Genomic DNA, 18,504 nt, shown 5'->3' with positions numbered 1-18,504 from the left:
TAGCAGAGTAATACGGGGCTATATGTACTGTACTCAGGGCCTCTAGCAGAGTAATACGGGGCTATATGTACTGTACTCAGGGCAGCTAGCAGAGTAATACGGGGCTATATGTACTGTACTCAGGGCAGCTAGCAGAGTAATACGGGGCTATATGCACTGTACTCAGGGCCTCTAGCAGTGTAATACGGGGCTATATGTACTGTACTCAGGGCTACTAGCAGAGTAATACGGGGCTATATGTACTGTACTCAGGGCAGCTAGCAGTGTAATACGGGGCTATATGTACTGTACTCAGGGCAGCTAGCAGAGTAATACGGGGCTATATGTACTGTACTCAGGGCAGCTAGCAGTGTAATACGGGGCTATATGTACTGTACTCAGGGCAGCTAGCAGAGTAATACGGGGCTATATGCACTGTACTCAGGGCAGCTAGCAGAGTAATACGGGGCTATATGCACTGTACTCAGGGCCTCTAGCAGTGTAATACGGGGCTATATGTACTGTACTCAGGGCTACTAGCAGAGTAATACGGGGCTATATGTACTGTACTCAGGGCCGCTAGCAGAGTAATACGGGGCTATATGTACTGTACTCAGGGCAGCTAGCAGAGTAATACGGGGCTATATGTACTGTACTCAGGGCCTCTAGCAGAGTAATACGGGGCTATATGTACTGTACTCAGGGCCGCTAGCAGAGTAATATGGGGCTATATGTACTGTACTCAGGGCAGCGAGCAGAGTAATACGGAGCTATATGTACTGTACTCAGGGCAGCTAGCAGAGTAATACGGGGCTATATGTACTGTACTCAGGGCAGCTAGCAGAGTAATACGGAGCTATATGTACTGTACTCAGGGCAGCTAGCAGAGTAATACGGGGCTATATGTACTGTACTCAGGGCAGCTAGCAGAGTAATACGGGGCTATATGTACTGTACTCAGGGCCTCTAGCAGAGTAATACGGGGCTATATGTACTGTACTCAGGGCAGCTAGCAGAGTAATACGGGGCTATATGTACTGTACTCAGGGCAGCTAGCAGAGTAATACGGGGCTATATGTACTGTACTCAGGGCCTCTAGCAGAGTAATACGGGGCTATATGTACTGTACTCAGGGCCACTAGCAGAGTAATACGGGGCTATATGTACTGTACTCAGGGCCACTAGCAGAGTAATACGGGGCTATATGTACTGTACTCAGGGCCTCTAGCAGAGTAATACGGGGCTATATGTACTGTACTCAGGGCAGCTAGCAGAGTAATACGGGGCTATATGTACTGTACTCAGGGCAGCTAGCAGAGTAATACGGGGCTATATGTACTGTACTCAGGGCAGCTAGCAGAGTAATACGGGGCTATATGTACTGTACTCAGGGCCGCTAGCAGAGTAATACGGGGCTATATGTACAGTACTCAGGGCCTCTAGCAGAGTAATACGGGGCTATATGTACTGTACTCAGGGCAGCTAGCAGAGTAATACGGGGCTATATGTACTGTACTCAGGGCAGCTAGCAGAGTAATACGGGGCTATATGCACTGTACTCAGGGCCGCTAGCAGAGTAATACGGGGCTATATGTACTGTACTCAGGGCCGCTAGCAGAGTAATACGGGGCTATATGTACTGTACTCAGGGCAGCTAGCAGAGTAATACGGGGCTATATGTACTGTACTCAGGGCCTCTAGCAGAGTAATACGGGGCTATATGTACTGTACTCAGGGCCGCTAGCAGAGTAATATGGGGCTATATGTACTGTACTCAGGGCAGCGAGCAGAGTAATACGGAGCTATATGTACTGTACTCAGGGCAGCTAGCAGAGTAATACGGGGCTATATGTACTGTACTCAGGGCAGCTAGCAGAGTAATACGGAGCTATATGTACTGTACTCAGGGCAGCTAGCAGAGTAATACGGGGCTATATGTACTGTACTCAGGGCAGCTAGCAGAGTAATACGGGGCTATATGTACTGTACTCAGGGCCTCTAGCAGAGTAATACGGGGCTATATGTACTGTACTCAGGGCAGCTAGCAGAGTAATACGGGGCTATATGTACTGTACTCAGGGCAGCTAGCAGAGTAATACGGGGCTATATGTACTGTACTCAGGGCCTCTAGCAGAGTAATACGGGGCTATATGTACTGTACTCAGGGCCACTAGCAGAGTAATACGGGGCTATATGTACTGTACTCAGGGCCACTAGCAGAGTAATACGGGGCTATATGTACTGTACTCAGGGCCTCTAGCAGAGTAATACGGGGCTATATGTACTGTACTCAGGGCAGCTAGCAGAGTAATACGGGGCTATATGTACTGTACTCAGGGCAGCTAGCAGAGTAATACGGGGCTATATGTACTGTACTCAGGGCAGCTAGCAGAGTAATACGGGGCTATATGTACTGTACTCAGGGCCGCTAGCAGAGTAATACGGGGCTATATGTACAGTACTCAGGGCCTCTAGCAGAGTAATACGGGGCTATATGTACTGTACTCAGGGCAGCTAGCAGAGTAATACGGGGCTATATGTACTGTACTCAGGGCAGCTAGCAGAGTAATACGGGGCTATATGCACTGTACTCAGGGCCGCTAGCAGAGTAATACGGGGCTATATGTACTGTACTCAGGGCAGCTAGCAGAGTAATACGGGGCTATATGTACTGTACTCGGGGCAGCTAGCAGAGTAATACGGGGCTATATGTACTGTACTCAGGGCAGCTAGCAGAGTAATACGGGGCTATATGTACAGTACTCAGGGCCTCTAGCAGAGTAATACGGGGCTATATGTACTGTACTCAGGGCAGCTAGCAGAGTAATACGGGGCTATATGTACTGTACTCAGGGCAGCTAGCAGAGTAATACGGGGCTATATGCACTGTACTCAGGGCCGCTAGCAGAGTAATACGGGGCTATATGTACTGTACTCAGGGCAGCTAGCAGAGTAATACGGGGCTATATGTACTGTACTCGGGGCAGCTAGCAGAGTAATACGGGGCTATATGTACTGTACTCAGGGCAGCTAGCAGAGTAATACGGGGCTATATGCACTGTACTCAGGGCCACTAGCAGAGTAATACGGGGCTATATGTACTGTACTCAGGGCCGCTAGCAGAGTAATACGGGGCTATACGTACTGTACTCAGGGCAGCTAGCAGTGTAATACGGGGCTATACGTACTGTACTCAGGGGAGCTAGCAGAGTAATACTGGGCTATATGTACTGTACTCAGGGCCACTAGCAGAGTAATACGGGGCTATATGTACTGTACTCAGGGTCTCTAGCAGAGTAATACGGGGCTATATGTACTGTACTCAGGGCCACTAGCAGTGTAATACGGGGCTATATGTACTGTACTCAGGGCAGCTAGCAGAGTAATACGGGGCTATATGTACTGTACTCAGGGCCTCTAGCAGTGTAATACGGGGCTATATGTACTGTACTCAGGGCAGCTAGCAGAGTAATACGGGGCTATATGTACTGTACTCAGGGCCGCTAGCAGAGTAATACAGGGCTATATGTACTGTACTCAGGGCAGCTAGCAGTGTAATACGGGGCTATATGTACTGTACTCAGGGCAGCTAGTAGAGTAATACGGAGCTATATGTACTGTACTCAGGGCCGCTAGCAGAGTAATACGGGGCTATATGTACTGTACTCAGGGCCACTAGCAGTGTAATACGGGGCTATATGTACTGTACTCAGGGCCACTAGCAGTGTAATACGGGGCTATATGTACTGTACTCAGGGCCACTAGCAGAGTAATACGGGGCTATATGTACTGTACTCAGGGCCACTAGCAGTGTAATACGGGGCTATATGTACTGTACTCAGGGCCACTAGCAGAGTAATACGGGGCTATATGTACTGTACTCAGGGCCGCTAGCAGTGTAATACGGGGCTATATGCACTGCACTCAGGGCAGCTAGCAGAGTAATACGGGGCTATATGTACTGTACTCAGGGCAGCTAGCAGAGTAATACGGGGCTATATGTACTGTACTCAGGGCAGCTAGCAGAGTAATACGGGGCTATATGTACTGTACTCAGGGCCACTAGCAGAGTAATACGGGGGGCTATATGTACTGTACTCAGGGCAGCTAGCAGAGTAATACTGGGCTATATGTACTGTACTCAGGGCAGCTAGCAGTGTAATACGGGGCTATATGTACTGTACTCAGGGCCTCTAGCAGAGTAATACGGGGCTATATGTACTGTACTCAGGGCAGCTAGCAGAGTAATACGGGGCTATATGTACTGTACTCAGGGCAGCTAGCAGAGTAATACGGGGCTATATGTACTGTACTCAGGGCAGATAGAGTAATACGGGGCTATAAGTACTGTACTCAGGGCAGCTAGCAGAGTAATGCGGGGCTATATGTACTGTACTCAGGGCAGCTAGCAGAGTAATACGGGGCTATATGTACTGTACTCAGGGCCACTAGCAGAGTAATACGGGGCTATATGTACTGTACTCAGGGCAGCTAGCAGAGTAATACGGGGCTATATGTACTGTACTCAGGGCAGCTAGCAGAGTAATACGGGGCTATATGTACTGTACTAAGGGCAGCTAGCAGAGTAATACGGGGCTATATGTACTGTACTCAGGGCTACTAGCAGAGTAATACGGGGCTATATGTACTGTACTCAGGGCAGCTAGCAGAGTAATACGGGGCTATATGTACTGTACTCAGGGCCGCTAGCAGAATAATACGGGGCTATATGTACTGTACTCAGGGCTACTAGCAGAGTAATACGGGGCTATATGTACTGTACTCAGGGCAGCTAGCAGAGTAATACGGGGCTATATGTACTGTACTCAGGGCCACTAGCAGAGTAATATGGGGCTATATGTACTGTACTCAGGGCAGCTAGCAGAGTAATACGGGGCTATATGTACTGTACTCAGGGCCGCTAGCAGAGTAATACGGGGCTATATGTACTGTACTCAGGGCAGCTAGCAGAGTAATACGGAGCTATATGTACTGTACTTAGGGCCGCTAGCAGAGTAATACAGGGCTATATGTACTGTACTCAGGGCCGCTAGCAGAGTAATATGGGGCTATATGTACTGTACTCAGGGCCGCTAGCAGAGTAATACGGGGATATATGTACTGTACTCAGGGCCTCTAGCAGAGTAATACGGGGCTATATGTACTGTACTCAGGGCCGCTAGCAGAGTAATACGGGGCTATATGTACTGTACTCAGGGCCACTAGCAGAGTAATATGGGGGGCTATATGTACTGTACTCAGGGCGGCTAGCAGAGTAATACGGGGCTATATGTACTGTACTCGGGGCCACTAGCAGAGTAATACGGGGCTATATGCACTGTACTCAGGGCCACTAGCAGAGTAATACGGGGCTATATGTACTGTACTCAGGGCCACTAGCAGAGTAATACGGGGCTATATGTACTGTACTCAGGGCCGCTAGCAGAGTAATACGGGGCTATATGTACTGTACTCAGGGCCACTAGCAGAGTAATACGGGGCTATATGTACTGTACTCAGGGCCGCTAGCAGAGTAATACGGGGCTATATGTACTGTACTCAGGGCCGCTAGCAGAGTAATACGGGGCTATATGTACTGTACTCAGGGCCGCTAGCAGAGTAATACGGGGCTATATGTACTGTACTCAGGGCAGCTAGCAGAGTAATACGGGGCTATATGTACTGTACTCAGGGCCGCTAGCAGAGTAATACGGGGCTATATGTACTGTACTCAGGGCCGCTAGCAGAGTAATACGGGGCTATATGTACTGTACTCAGGGCAGCTAGCAGAGTAATACGGGGCTATATGTACTGTACTCAGGGCCGCTAGCAGAGTAATACGGGGCTATATGTACTGTACTCAGGGCCGCTAGCAGAGTAATACGGGGCTATATGTACTGTACTCAGGGTCTCTAGCAGAGTAATACGGGGCTATATGTACTGTACTCAGGGCCACTAGCAGAGTAATACGGGGCTATATGTACTGTACTCAGGGCAGCTAGCAGAGTAATACGGGGCTATGTGTACTGTACTCAGGGCAGCTAGCAGAGTAATACGGGGCTATATGTACTGTACTCAGGGCAGCTAGCAGAGTGATACGGGGCTATATGTACTGTACTCAGGGCCACTAGCAGAGTAATACGGGGCTATATGTACTGTACTCAGGGCAGCTAGCAGAGTAATACGGGGCTATATGTACTGTACTCAGGGCCACTAGCAGAGTAATACGGGGCTATATGTACTGTACTCAGGGCCACTAGCAGAGTAATACGGGGCTATATGTACTGTACTCAGGGCAGCTAGCAGAGTAATACTGGGCTATATGTACTGTACTCAGGGCAGGTAGCAGAGTAATACGGGGCTATATGTACTGTACTCAGGGCAGGTAGCAGAGTAATACGGGGCTATATGTACTGTACTCAGGGCAGCTAGCAGAGTAATACGGGGCTATATGTACTGTACTCAGGGCAGCTAGCAGAGTAATACGGGGCTATATGTACTGTACTCAGGGCCGCTAGCAGAGTAATACGGGGCTATATGTACTGTACTCAGGGCAGCTAGCAGAGTAATACGGGGCTATATGTACTGTACTCAGGGCAGCTAGCAGAGTAATACGGGGCTATATGTACTGTACTCAGGGCCTCTAGCAGAGTAATACGGGGCTATATGTACTGTACTCAGGGCAGCTAGCAGAGTAATACGGGGCTATATGTACTGTACTCAGGGCCGCTAGCAGAGTAATACGGGGCTATATGTACTGTACTCAGGGCAGCTAGCAGAGTAATACGGGGCTATATGTACTGTACTCAGGGCAGCTAGCAGAGTAATACGGGGCTATATGTACTGTACTCAGGGCCGCTAGCAGAGTAATACGGGGCTATATGTACTGTACTCAGGGCAGCTAGCATCAATAAATCTAAATTGTGTATTATCAAATATGTAAATTTTACTAACAAACAGATTTATGTTACATATACAGTAAACATATACATATACAGTGAATGGTGTAAATGGAAAATACTACGGTAATGACGCACTGGGGGTCTCCATGTAGTGATGTCCTCATTGGGGTCCCCCCCATACACATCTTATTGATACATAGGGCAGCAGAGAGGAGAAAACTAGTCCAACAGCGCCCCCACATGGCCAACACAGGACAAGACACCCACATGATTTCCATGGTCTTCCGCTGTTTTTTGGTTGCTGCTCCCACCTGAAAAGCTGCTGTAAAAAGTCATCAGAACGTCGTATTTACCCCAAAATGGTATCAATAAAAACTACAGATCAAAGAAAAAAAGAAAAACCCAAGCCCTCACACGGCTCCATCCCCAAAACAATATAAAAAAAATTCAGGTCTCAGAAAATTGCATTTTTATTTTTATTTATTTTTTTACAAATGTATTTTTTTTTTACCACAAAAGAAAAAACTTGTTAAGTGTACCGACCCAGAGAATCGCGTCACCAGGTGATTTTTACCACAGAATGAACGTCATAGATAGAAAAAAAAATGGTGAAATTGTGGTTTTTATCATTTCATTGCTCAGTGAATTATTTTTCCTTTTTTTCAGATTTTATAGTAGAATTGACAAATATTAAACATGGCTGCGCTGGGAAGGGGTTAATGGGGGCGCTCCAGCATTGGGGGCTGTGAGATGCATTTGTGGGGGGTTTAAGAGAACACTCAGCCGCCCACCAGACAGGGAAACAGACACCTCACAGCACAGGTAGAACATATGATATCAGTTGTGTTTTCACATTTCAAGGCAGATTACAGGAATAAAGACCAATAAAGGTGACATTTACCTCAGAAACCATTAATATCAGCACCATTCACCACAAGGAGAACTACCTGTGTCACCATTCACCTCAGGAGCATTTCCCGCCTAGGAACAGTGCAGAAGCTGAGGAAAGCCGGCAGTTTCCGCACTGATCGCTGGGAGTCGTAGTTTAATAATCACTTCTGAGCATTACATAACAGCAGACGTGAACTACAGTTCCCAGAATCCCATGCGCCGCAATTGGTTTCTGGGAACTGTAGTCCAGAAAATGCTGTAACAAGTTCTAGAAAGGGACAGTTACACTACAAATCCCAGAAATCATTGCGGGATCAATTCTAGGCGTGATGATGAGGACTCGGAGAGGGTGGAGCGCATAATATGAGTGACTGCTGGGGCTTGTAGTTCCCCTGTAGCTAAGGAGCCATTCTCCTCAGATTACGTAGTTGATGTTCGTCAGCTTTCAGCATCATGAATGTATAAATGTCACCATTATTATTCGCTGCTGAAAGCGCCATCACATTTCTCTGACACGTTGCTTTTTTATTTCCCCTCATGATATTTCTCCAGCTTTCGATAACTCCGCTGTCATTGAATAAAATTGTTTTTGAGGCTAAAATCCAGTTTTGTCCTAATCCTGCTCGCACGGCTGAGGGTTCGTCCCAGTGGCGTCGCACCTAGTCGCATGGTGGCGGATCGCACACGTTACCGTCAGCATATGGCGGCGCCCAGGGGTCCGACCGTGGTCCCATGCGCCAGGGTCACATCACGGACGCCGTCCACACCTCATTTCTGCGCTTCCGTTTTTTCCTTGCCTTCTTCCCGGAGCCATTACTGTTTTGCGTTTCCGTCCATCCAGCTGGGCAGCGACTTGTTCTTTTGCGCGGCGAGCTGACGATGTTATTGGTACCACTCTGGGGCACCGATGTCTTCAGCACTTTTTATTGCATTTTTTTTATTTTTTGGTATTGGAAAAAATTGATTCCAACTTTTGTGATTTTTTTATTTTTTTTGTTTTTTTTTTAACTTTATTCTTTAGCGCCTTTAGACTTTTCATCGCTTTATTTTGTTGTAAACTAAAATATCTCCGTAGTGCAGTACATAGTGAATCTAACGACGGGCTTCATAGGAGCACAAAGATGGCGGTGACGGGAGCCTTTATTGGATGCCTGGGTTACACAACCCATCGCAAGACGGGCGTGGACGATGGTCTGTGCTTGTGTTTACAACTGGACGGTCATGTGACACTGCAGTGATTGACTGCAGCGGTCACACGCCCATACTGCCAAAGAGGAAGCATGGACAGTAGTGATCGGGACAGAGGCAAGTGATTGACTGCAGCGGTCACACGCCCATACTGCCAAAGAGGATGCATGGACACTAGTGGTGATCGGGACAGAGGCAAGTGATTGACTGCAGCGGTCACACGCCCATACTGCCAAAGAGGAAGCATGGACACTAGTAGTGATCGGGACAGAGGCAAGTGATTGACTGCAGCGGTCACACGCCCATACTGCCAAAGAGGATGCATGGACACTAGTGGTGATCGGGACAGAGGCAAGTGATTGGCTGAAGTGGCCACATGTCCATACAACCATGGTGTAGTATGGACATGTGACCTCTGCAGACAATCTTGGGCTGCTGAAATCGCCTGACTATCCAGCCGTAAGAGGAAGCATGGAGACAGGTGTGGGAGTGGGGACGGATGGGTAAGGCGGGTTTATTATACTTCTTCCTGGAATCAGGCAGACATGTGACCACTGCAGCCAATCATCATCAGCACTAAACCTTCCCGAGAGATCACGGTGCTGCTCTGACACGATTGTCTCCTGGGCAAATAAGGCTGTGCTGTTTGTGCTTCCTGCTAATGGCGCCATTAACCGTATAACAGGGTGTATATAAGGCCACCGAGACGGGGAGGACGAGGGTCAGAGAAAAAAAAAAGAAAACTAAAGGTAACAACGTCGTGGTAAATTCTTGATGGAAGCGATAAAGTCCCGTGCAGATCTGGAGCCTAGGTGTGACTACCGGCACCACCCCTTTAATTCCAGGTCTGGTGTTTCTCCATGGTGAAGGCACGCCCCGCGCCCTTCTCGGGAGAGCGCTCCCTAATTACACGCGTCCCCTAATTACACGAGCCCCTCGCAGCTGCTCCACTTTTTCTAAAAAAAAAAAAAAAAAGTCAATAGAGGAAAAGATTCCAGCAGGTTTTTCGGATTGCGGTGACGGCGTCACTATGCCGCTCGCGTATAGCGTCCTGCCGCGCGGCGCTGCGAGGGTTAAGTCCTCTTTTTAATTCCCGGATGTCAGCGACTTGTTAGATGATTGGTCGTGTCGCCTCTTCCCCCCGGGGGGCGCCGCACGCATCTGGGGGATTCTGCACGAACAATACTCCGGCATTGTGTGGACGGCGTCAGGTTGTGGACGCTCTCGCTCGTCGCTGAATTTACTCCTGACACTAAAAGGGGTCATCCGGGGCGCGAGCTGCCGACACCTCCCAGAACACTGATGCAACAGGTCACCAAATAATGTGAGTAGCGTCTCCATATATATATAGTCTGTGCCTGGAGAAAGTCTCCTGCATACTGTTGTTAGCCATGACGTAGCGTATGTATTGCTCTCTGTTATCAGCCAATTCAAGTCTGGTAGAGACGGTCGCTTGTGATGAGTGACTGATAGTATAGAAAGCTCGGCGCCCGACACGTCACATCTCCGTCACATCCATATCTGCCTGATAACGCTATTTCTGGCACTGCTGCAAGACTTTACGCCAGTTTCACTTACTGCACTTTGCAGCGTCTTTTATGGCTCATTTTTTCAGACTTTTTCTTGGCCTTATTGCGTCTTTTATTTCAGCTTTTTATTTTATTGCAGCACGCTCGTTTTTTTTTACCTGCCAGACATGAGAAATATAAAAAAATATAACTAAAAATTCTACGGGAAACACTAAAACAAATTCCCAACATTAGAATACGGTCACACTGGTCAGATTATACCAGATTCACAGCAGACCCTCGTCTTTGTGCCGCAGACCCTCGTCTTTGTGCCGCAGACCCTCGTATTTGTGACACAGACTCTTGTATTTGTGCCACAGACCCTCGTTTTTGTGTCGCAGACCCTCGTATTTGTGCCGCAGAACCTCGTATTTGTGCTGCAGACCTTCGTATTTGTGCCGCAGACCCTCGTATTTGTGCTGCAGACCCTCGTATTTGTGCTGCAGACCCTCGTATTTGTGCCGCAGACCCTCGTATTTATGCTACCGTACTTATTCCTGCTGCATTTTCCGTGTTGTAGCCTGTGAGTGAAGTTGTGGAAAACCCTGCTCACATGCGTGATATCTGAAATGGATTGCGTAGTGGAGCTTGCGCCAAAATCCACGTTGCATTTGACAGGTCTCTACGAGGCTTTAACGTAAAATACTATTTGGTGTCACCGCCGTCTGCATCACTGTCGCGCCGTCTAATCTTACACTGTCATTAAGAGATTACCGCAGACAATGAGTAAACTCTCCGTCCTTCTGTTTTAGGGACTTCACTTCTCATGGGAGCCCATAGGTGAAGAGGCGGGGGTGTGAGACCTTTTGCAAGTTGTGACAGCGGCCAGATCTTGTGTCCAGCGATACCCCAGACATGTCCTGCTCGGAAGCCTCTACCTCTAGTTACCTCCGGACGTCCCGGGAATGTGACAACGACGTTGGGGCGCTTCCAGACCTCGTTACCATATCTGATGAGGGAACGTTGAACTTCAGGCCGGGATGTAACCAGGCTGCCCAAGATCTGGTCAACTCCATACTTTCCCCACGGACCTGGGAGAAGTATCTGGCCTCCTGGAAATCCTGGATGCAGTTCAAGAAAGCAGCTCGTCAAAGAGGTTGGTGCCGGGCGGAGAAAATTATGGTGGATTTCTTTGAACAACTAATATCCAACGGGTACACTCGGGGCAAAGTGGTGGGCACCCTGGCCGGGATCTCGTTTTGCTTGCAGATCATGGAAAAGAAAGACGTCACCAAGCAGTTTCTGATCCAGCAGATGCTGACGAGCTGGAGAAGCAAGGAGATGGAGGACAACGTGGAGACGGAGAGCAATGGCGACTACGGTGAGCTCCTGACCCCCGAGATGCTCGCCTCCGTGCTCTACGCCACCAAGAAGGTTTGCTTCGACAACAACGAGAGCCGGCTGTTTTCCGCAGCCTTCACCTTGGCATTTTACGGGTCCTTTGACATGGAGGAACTGGTGGCCAGAACCAAAGATGAAGACGGCTCGGGACTGGCGTTCAAAGATGTCATCGTGGAGCGCAACTCTATATATTGCAAGACGCAGAAAGTCCGATCCAACAAAAGCCAATGGGTGGAGGTGAAGAAGCGGGACGACAAGTTCTTATGTCCTCTCAACAGAATGAAGAAATTCCTGGAGGTCAGGCCCGAGGGGGGCAGAAACTTTTTCATCCATGAGAATGGGACGCTGCTGACCCAGTTCCAGTTCAGCAGGGTGCTGTCTTTCGCCTTGGAGGAGGCAGGTCTCGATTCTAGAAGGTTCGGGCCTCATTCCCTCTGTCACAAGACATGAAGCTGTTGTGCCGGGAAATGGAGGGGATATGTGGGAAGCGTTGTGAGGCCTTGGGTAGCGGAGAATTCACTCTATAGCGGTCGTATTTTCTCATCTAGATTACTGCCTCAAGTCCTGGTCCGGCTGTGTGTCTGACAGCATGAAGATGATTTTGCTCCTGAAGGCATGTATCTGCTTTTTAGACCATGGAAGAAAGTTGTCAGTCAGAAGCTCTACATACTTTGCAGAGGTCATTTTCACACCTTCAGGAACCTTAAAGGGCCCTACCAGCTGTTTCCCCATGATTCCGGCCCAAAACATGACTCCTCCACCTCCTTGCTAATGTCGCAGCCTTGTTGGGACATGGCAGCCATCCACCAACTATCCACTACTCCATCCATCTGGACCATCCAGGGTTGCCCGACACTCATCAGTAAACAAGACTGTTTGGAAATTAGTCTTCATGTATGTCTGGGCCCACTGCAACCGTTTCTGCTTGTGAACACTGTTTAGGGTTGGCCGAATAGTAGGTTTATGCACCACAGCAAGCCTTTGAAGGATCCTACAACTTGAGGTTCGAGGGACTCCAGAGGCACCAGCAGCTTCAAATATCTGTTTGCTGTTTTGTAATGGTATTTTGGCAGCTGCTCTCTTAATCCGATGAATTTGTCTGGCAGAAAACTTCCTCATTATGCCTTTATCTGCATGAACTCTGTCTGTGCTCTGTTTCAGTCTCAAATCTCTTCACAGTATGATGATCACGCTTAAGATTTCGGGAAATATCTAATGTTTTCATCCCTTGACCAAGGCATTGCACTATAAAAATTGTAGAAGAAAAGAAAATGTGGCACTCCCCAAATGATGCGTTAAAAGTCCTTTTATTCTCACATTTAGTGGGGTGAGGACATGCCTCAAGGGCGGCTGGTATACACGAGGGTGCAGGAAAAAACAGGATGACTACCGTTTTGCGCCGACTGCGCTTCAACGGGTCCAGGACCCGAAACGGCGAAATGTCCTTCGTCCTGTTTTTTCCCTGCACCTTCGGTGGTGAGTGCCACATTTTCCTTTCTTCTACAATTTTTATCATGGATTACTTTTTTGTTGAGCACCACTTGGTGAGATGAAACCACCACCGCTATATGGTCATAAGAGATATCTGCCTGAATGATATTGTGTTCACGGTCCATCAGGTATCGCCACATCTTGTGCCGTTCTACTTTTTCTCTTTGGACAAGGCATTGCACTATTTGATGCTTTTCAGCAGCAGAGAGATCCTTTTTCTATCAAATATTGCTTGAAACCTGTGACCTGCTTAATAATGTGGAACATCATTTTTAAGTAGTTTTCCTTTAATTAGAATCACCTGGAAAACTAATTATCACATGTGTTGAAGATTGATTTCAGTGATCCATTGAGCCCTGAGACACAATACCATCCACAAGTTTATTGGAAAAACAAAACAATTAAATCTTTATGACACTTAAATCCAATTTGCATAATAATTTGGAACACCGTGTATGGGGGTCCGAACAGTCTCTAGGGGCAGCCTTAATTATCCACCTGGTAAGTGCAATCTATTGCTTCCTGTTATCAGCCATGACCCCGGAGGTGCCGGGTTCAGACGAGAGTAAGATAAAGCGTCCTGAACAGTCGGTGACTATTATGTGTCCGTATGTCACGTCCGTGCGGCATCTGTATTTAATAGGTGCCTGGTCACATACGGTTCCTGAGGTTAATAAGGCGCAAAAATGGGACGCAGTGCGGATGATCCGGGAATCTTGTGTGGTCTCATCTGATATATGGGAGAGAGAGGTGCATGCTGTCATCCGGACCACCCTATGGGGCCCGGCCAGCACACACCGTATAGTACGAGCCCCTTCATCTATGCCGGACATTACCGGGTGTTGGTGAATATCTTCCCCCTTTATAGGACCACTATAACTTATACCTTTATATGACCCCCTGTAACTTCTCCTCTATAGGACAATACATATAACGTATCCCTCTATATAAACCCTTATAGCTTCTCCCTCTATAGGACCCCCTATAGTTTCACCTCTATAGAACCCCTATAGCTTAACCGTCTATAGGACCACTGTAGCTTCTCCCTCTATAGGACCCCTATAGTTTTTCCCTCTATAGAACCCCTATAGCTTCTCCATCTATAGGACCCTTATAGCTTCTCCCTCTATAGGACACTTATAGCTTCTCCGTCTATAGGACCCCTATAGCTTCTCCCTCTATAGGACCCCTATAGCTTCTCCCTCTGTATGACCCTTATAGCATCTCCCTCTATAGGACCCCTATAGCTTCTCCGTCTATAGGGCCCCTATAGCTTCTCCCTCTATAGGACCCCTATAGCTTCTTCCTCTATAGGACCCCTATAGCGTCTCCCTCTATAGGACCCCTATAGCTTCTTCCTCTGTATGACCCCTATAGCTTCTCCGTCTATAGGATCCCTATAGCTTCTCCATCTCTAGGACCCCTGTAGCTTCTCCCTCTATAGCGCCCCTATAGCTTCTCCCTCTATAGGACCCCTATAGCTTCTCCGTCTATAGGACCCCTATAGCGTCTCCCTCTATAGGACCCATATAGCTTCTCCCTCTATAGGACCCATATAGCTTCTCCCTCTGTAGGACCCCTATAGCTTCTCCCTCTATAGGTCCTCTATAGCTTCTCCGTCTATAGGACCCCTATAGCTTCTCCCTCTATAGGACCCCTATAGCTTCTCCCTCTGTAGGACCCCTATAGCTTCTCCGTCTATAGGACCCCTATAGCTTCTCCCTCTATAGGACCCCTATAGCGTCTCCCTCTATAGGACCCCTATAGCTTCTCCCTCTGTAGGACCTCTATAGCTTCTCCGTCTATAGGACCCCTATAGCTTCTCCATCTGTAGGATCCCAGAGCTTCTCCTTCTAGTTGGTGTTAGGGCGGTCATCACGCCGGGGGGCTTTATAGATGGTGATTGGTTAGATTATTTATTATACAAATTGATAGAACTAAAGCTTCCCGACGTTGCAATAACCTTCACTTACGTCTCTGCAGAACGTCGGGCGGTTTTGTTTCGGGCGGCCGAGAAGCCGATGTGGTTTTCTAATAGATGGTTAAAAATTGATTGTTATTTCTTTGTTTGTCGTTGCACATTTTCACCCGTCTGGTGTTTTCTGCCCATTGGTAAGTGGTGCGGGCGAAGATCACACCTTCACATACGTCTGCTCGCTCATCCGCCCTGGTGGCTCTGGTCTTCAGCCTGGAACCACTGGCCATATTTCAGAGATCCTCTAATAACAAACAGTAAAGGGCAGATTGATATTATGTCTTCCATTGACAGGTTATTAGTTCAGACCATCTGTTTCTGGGGGAAAGACGGGTGACAACACATCCAACCACCGGATTTTCTGTCCACAATTTCCAGATGCTGGAGATAGCGCCCCATGTGGATGTCACCAATAAATCTACAGCTTTTCTCCACTGCTCATTTCTAGCTGGGGTAGTTTCTCCGCTTGCCGAGACTCCTGCGCTGCGGGTGCCGGGTCTCCTGCGGCCACCGGGTCTCCTGCGGGTGCCGGGTCTCCTGCGGGTGTTGGGTCTCCTGCGGGTGTTGGGTCTCCTGCGGGTGTCGGGGTCTCCTGCGGGTGCCGGGGTCTCCTGCGGGTGCCGGGTCTCCTGCGGGTGTTGGGTCTCCTGCGGGTGCCGGGGTCTCCTGCGGGTGTTGGGTCTCCTGCGGGTGTTGGGTCTCCTGCGGATGCCAGGTCTCCTGCGGGCGCCGGGTCTCCTGCGGGTGCCTGGTCTCCTGCGGGTGTTGGGTCTCCTGCGGGTGCCGGGGTCTCCTGCGGGTGCCGGGTCTCCTGCGGGTGCCGGGTCTCCTGCGGGTGTTGGGTCTCCTGCGGGTACCAGGTCTCCTGCGGGTGCCGGGTCTCCTGCGGGTATCGGGTCTCCTGCGGGTGCCGGGTCTCCTGCTGGCGCCAGGTCTCCTGTGGGTGCTGGGTCTCCTGCGGGTACCTGGTCTCCTGAGGTCTCCTGCGATGCCGGGTCTCCTGTGGGTGCTGGGTCTCCAGCGGGTACCTGGTCTCCAGCGGGTACCTGGTCTCCTGCGGGTGCCGGGTCTCCTGCGCGTACCAGGTCTCCTGCTGGTGCCGGGTCTCCTGTGGGTGCTGGGTCTCCTGCGGGTATCGGGTCTCCTGCGGGTATCGGGTCTCCTGCGGGTGTTGGGTCTCCTGCGGGTGTTGGGTCTCCTGCGGGTGTCGGGGTCTCCTGCGGGTGCCGGGGTCTCCTGCGGGTGCCGGGTCTCCTGCGGGTGTTGGGTCTCCTGCGGGTGCCGGGGTCTCCTGCGGGTGTTGGGTCTCCTGCGGGTGTTGGGTCTCCTGCGGATGCCAGGTCTCCTGCGGGCGCCGGGTCTCCTGCGGGTGCCTGGTCTCCTGCGGGTGTTGGGTCTCCTGCGGGTGCCGGGGTCTCCTGCGGGTGCCGGGTCTCCTGCGGGTGCCGGGTCTCCTGCGGGTGTTGGGTCTCCTGCGGGTACCAGGTCTCCTGCGGGTGCCGGGTCTCCTGCGGGTATCGGGTCTCCTGCGGGTGCCGGGTCTCCTGCTGGCGCCAGGTCTCCTGTGGGTGCTGGGTCTCCTGCGGGTACCTGGTCTCCTGAGGTCTCCTGCGATGCCGGGTCTCCTGTGGGTGCTGGGTCTCCAGCGGGTACCTGGTCTCCAGCGGGTACCTGGTCTCCTGCGGGTGCCGGGTCTCCTGCGCGTACCAGGTCTCCTGCTGGTGCCGGGTCTCCTGTGGGTGCTGGGTCTCCTGCGGGTGCCGGGTCTCCTGCTGGTGCCGGGTCTCCTGTGGGTGCTGGGTCTCCTGCGGGTACCTGGTCTCCTGCGGTCTCCTGTGATGCCGGGTCTCCTGTGGGTGCCAGAATAGTTATCATATCGGTTGTCACCCTTCTTTCCCAGAATTGTCTGGACAGAATTCTTTGTAACATCTTGCCCCATCTCCGCTGCCGCCATCTTGGCGGAGACGACCGACCACAGCAGACTCGTCTGTGATTGTTCTTGTTTTTTCCTTTCATCCCACAGTTTCTCCGGAGACTGACATTTCATTGTCGCCTGTATCGTTCATTGTTGTCGTCTTGGAATAAAAGTTTTCATAAATTTGATTCTTTCTTGTTCTCGGTCTCCTTCACTTTACCCGGATTTTGCATTGATGTCGTTATTACTCTCTCTCCCGGGAGAAGTTTTCTCACTACTTTGTGACATAAAAATGTGCAACATTGTATCTGTTCTTAAAGGGGAACACCATACAAAAAAACCCTACTATTTTGTATTTCTGCAGAGTGTTGCCCGCCTTCTTCCAAACCTCCAATTGCCTTGATATCTCCCTTCTAGTGGGGTCCAGCTGCAGCCCCCCACCTTCTTATCTTACATTTACCATCATTTCCTCTGACATTTACACTCCAGGACTCTGTATATTTTCCTCTGCGGATAACGCAGCGTTGCGCCTTCATTTACCATTGATATCACTCTGGCGCTGGGATCGTTTATGAAGACTGGACGTAAAGAAAGGTAAATTCCTATTTGTTTAGCGTGCCTATTCACTGTGTATTTTGTGTCCCCCCAATACTTAAGCCAGATGAACTTAAAGGGGTTGTCCACTACTGGCAAATCTCCTGTGTAATCACTGCAGGGCCCAAATTAAAATAAAAGCCGTGTATATTCACCTCCTGTAGCGGTGCCATTCCGATGATGTCGGTGCCACTGTTCCCACAGAAAGACATGACTTTGTTGTGTCACATGCCACCTGCAGTCAATGAGCGTCTGCTTGTCAGCTGACAGAATATTGATGGCTGCAGATAGAGAGTGGATGCACACTGACTGACTGCAGGCATCACATGACACAACATATGGGAAAATAGTTATGTCTGGTATGACAGCAGAGAATATGGCTAATCTGCAATACCAGATAGAGCCAGATGACAGGTGGAGGCGCAGTTTGGGGGAAACAAAAGAAGATATGTTTGCAGCTGTTTAGTGAATGCATTGCTCTGTGATCAACAGACCCCTGTGAACGTCCTATGGGTGGGGGGATGGGAGCATCCATGTTCCCTGCAGTCACACCTGTTTTTATTGTGAATTCTCCCAGAGGGTTAATTAATTGTAGCTGAAAGTGTAAAATAGTTTCAGACCCCCGGAGTCGGGTGAAATTAGTCGCCCGGGGAGAGCGCG

The 18,504-nt window shown here is 49.6% G+C and overlaps 2 protein-coding genes across 4 annotated transcripts in view; one reads left to right on the top strand and one right to left on the bottom strand.

The window, feature by feature from the left end:
* GPR19 (G protein-coupled receptor 19) overlaps window positions 1-7,903 on the bottom strand; it is a 61,429-nt gene extending 53,526 nt beyond the window's left edge. The window contains exon 1 of the mRNA XM_077267121.1: window positions 7,783-7,903. Within this exon, the coding sequence (XP_077123236.1) occupies window positions 7,783-7,809 (27 nt within the window). The 5' untranslated portion in view covers window positions 7,810-7,903. The remainder of the gene's footprint in view (window positions 1-7,782) is intronic.
* Window positions 1-15,943, top strand: part of LOC143777102 (uncharacterized) — a 45,380-nt gene extending 29,437 nt beyond the window's left edge. Inside the window, exons 1-2 of one of the 3 annotated variants that reach the window (XM_077267123.1) lie at window positions 9,483-9,709; window positions 11,281-15,943. In XM_077267123.1, coding sequence (XP_077123238.1) covers window positions 11,384-12,319 — 936 coding nt within the window. In that variant the 5' untranslated portion in view covers window positions 9,483-9,709; window positions 11,281-11,383 and the 3' untranslated portion in view covers window positions 12,320-15,943. Of the gene's footprint in view, window positions 1-9,482; window positions 9,710-9,747; window positions 10,285-11,280 lie in introns of those variants that run through there. The other 2 variants (XM_077267125.1, XM_077267124.1) reach the window with 2 other exon arrangements.
* Window positions 15,944-18,504: the final 2,561 nt, after the last annotated feature.

The sequence above is a fragment of the Ranitomeya variabilis genome, chromosome 5 (genome assembly GCF_051348905.1).
Source record: "Ranitomeya variabilis isolate aRanVar5 chromosome 5, aRanVar5.hap1, whole genome shotgun sequence".
Classification (NCBI taxonomy): domain Eukaryota; kingdom Metazoa; phylum Chordata; class Amphibia; order Anura; family Dendrobatidae; genus Ranitomeya; species Ranitomeya variabilis.
The sequence above is the reverse complement of the archived record's forward strand: the minus strand, read 5'-3'. Positions and strand labels throughout refer to the sequence as shown.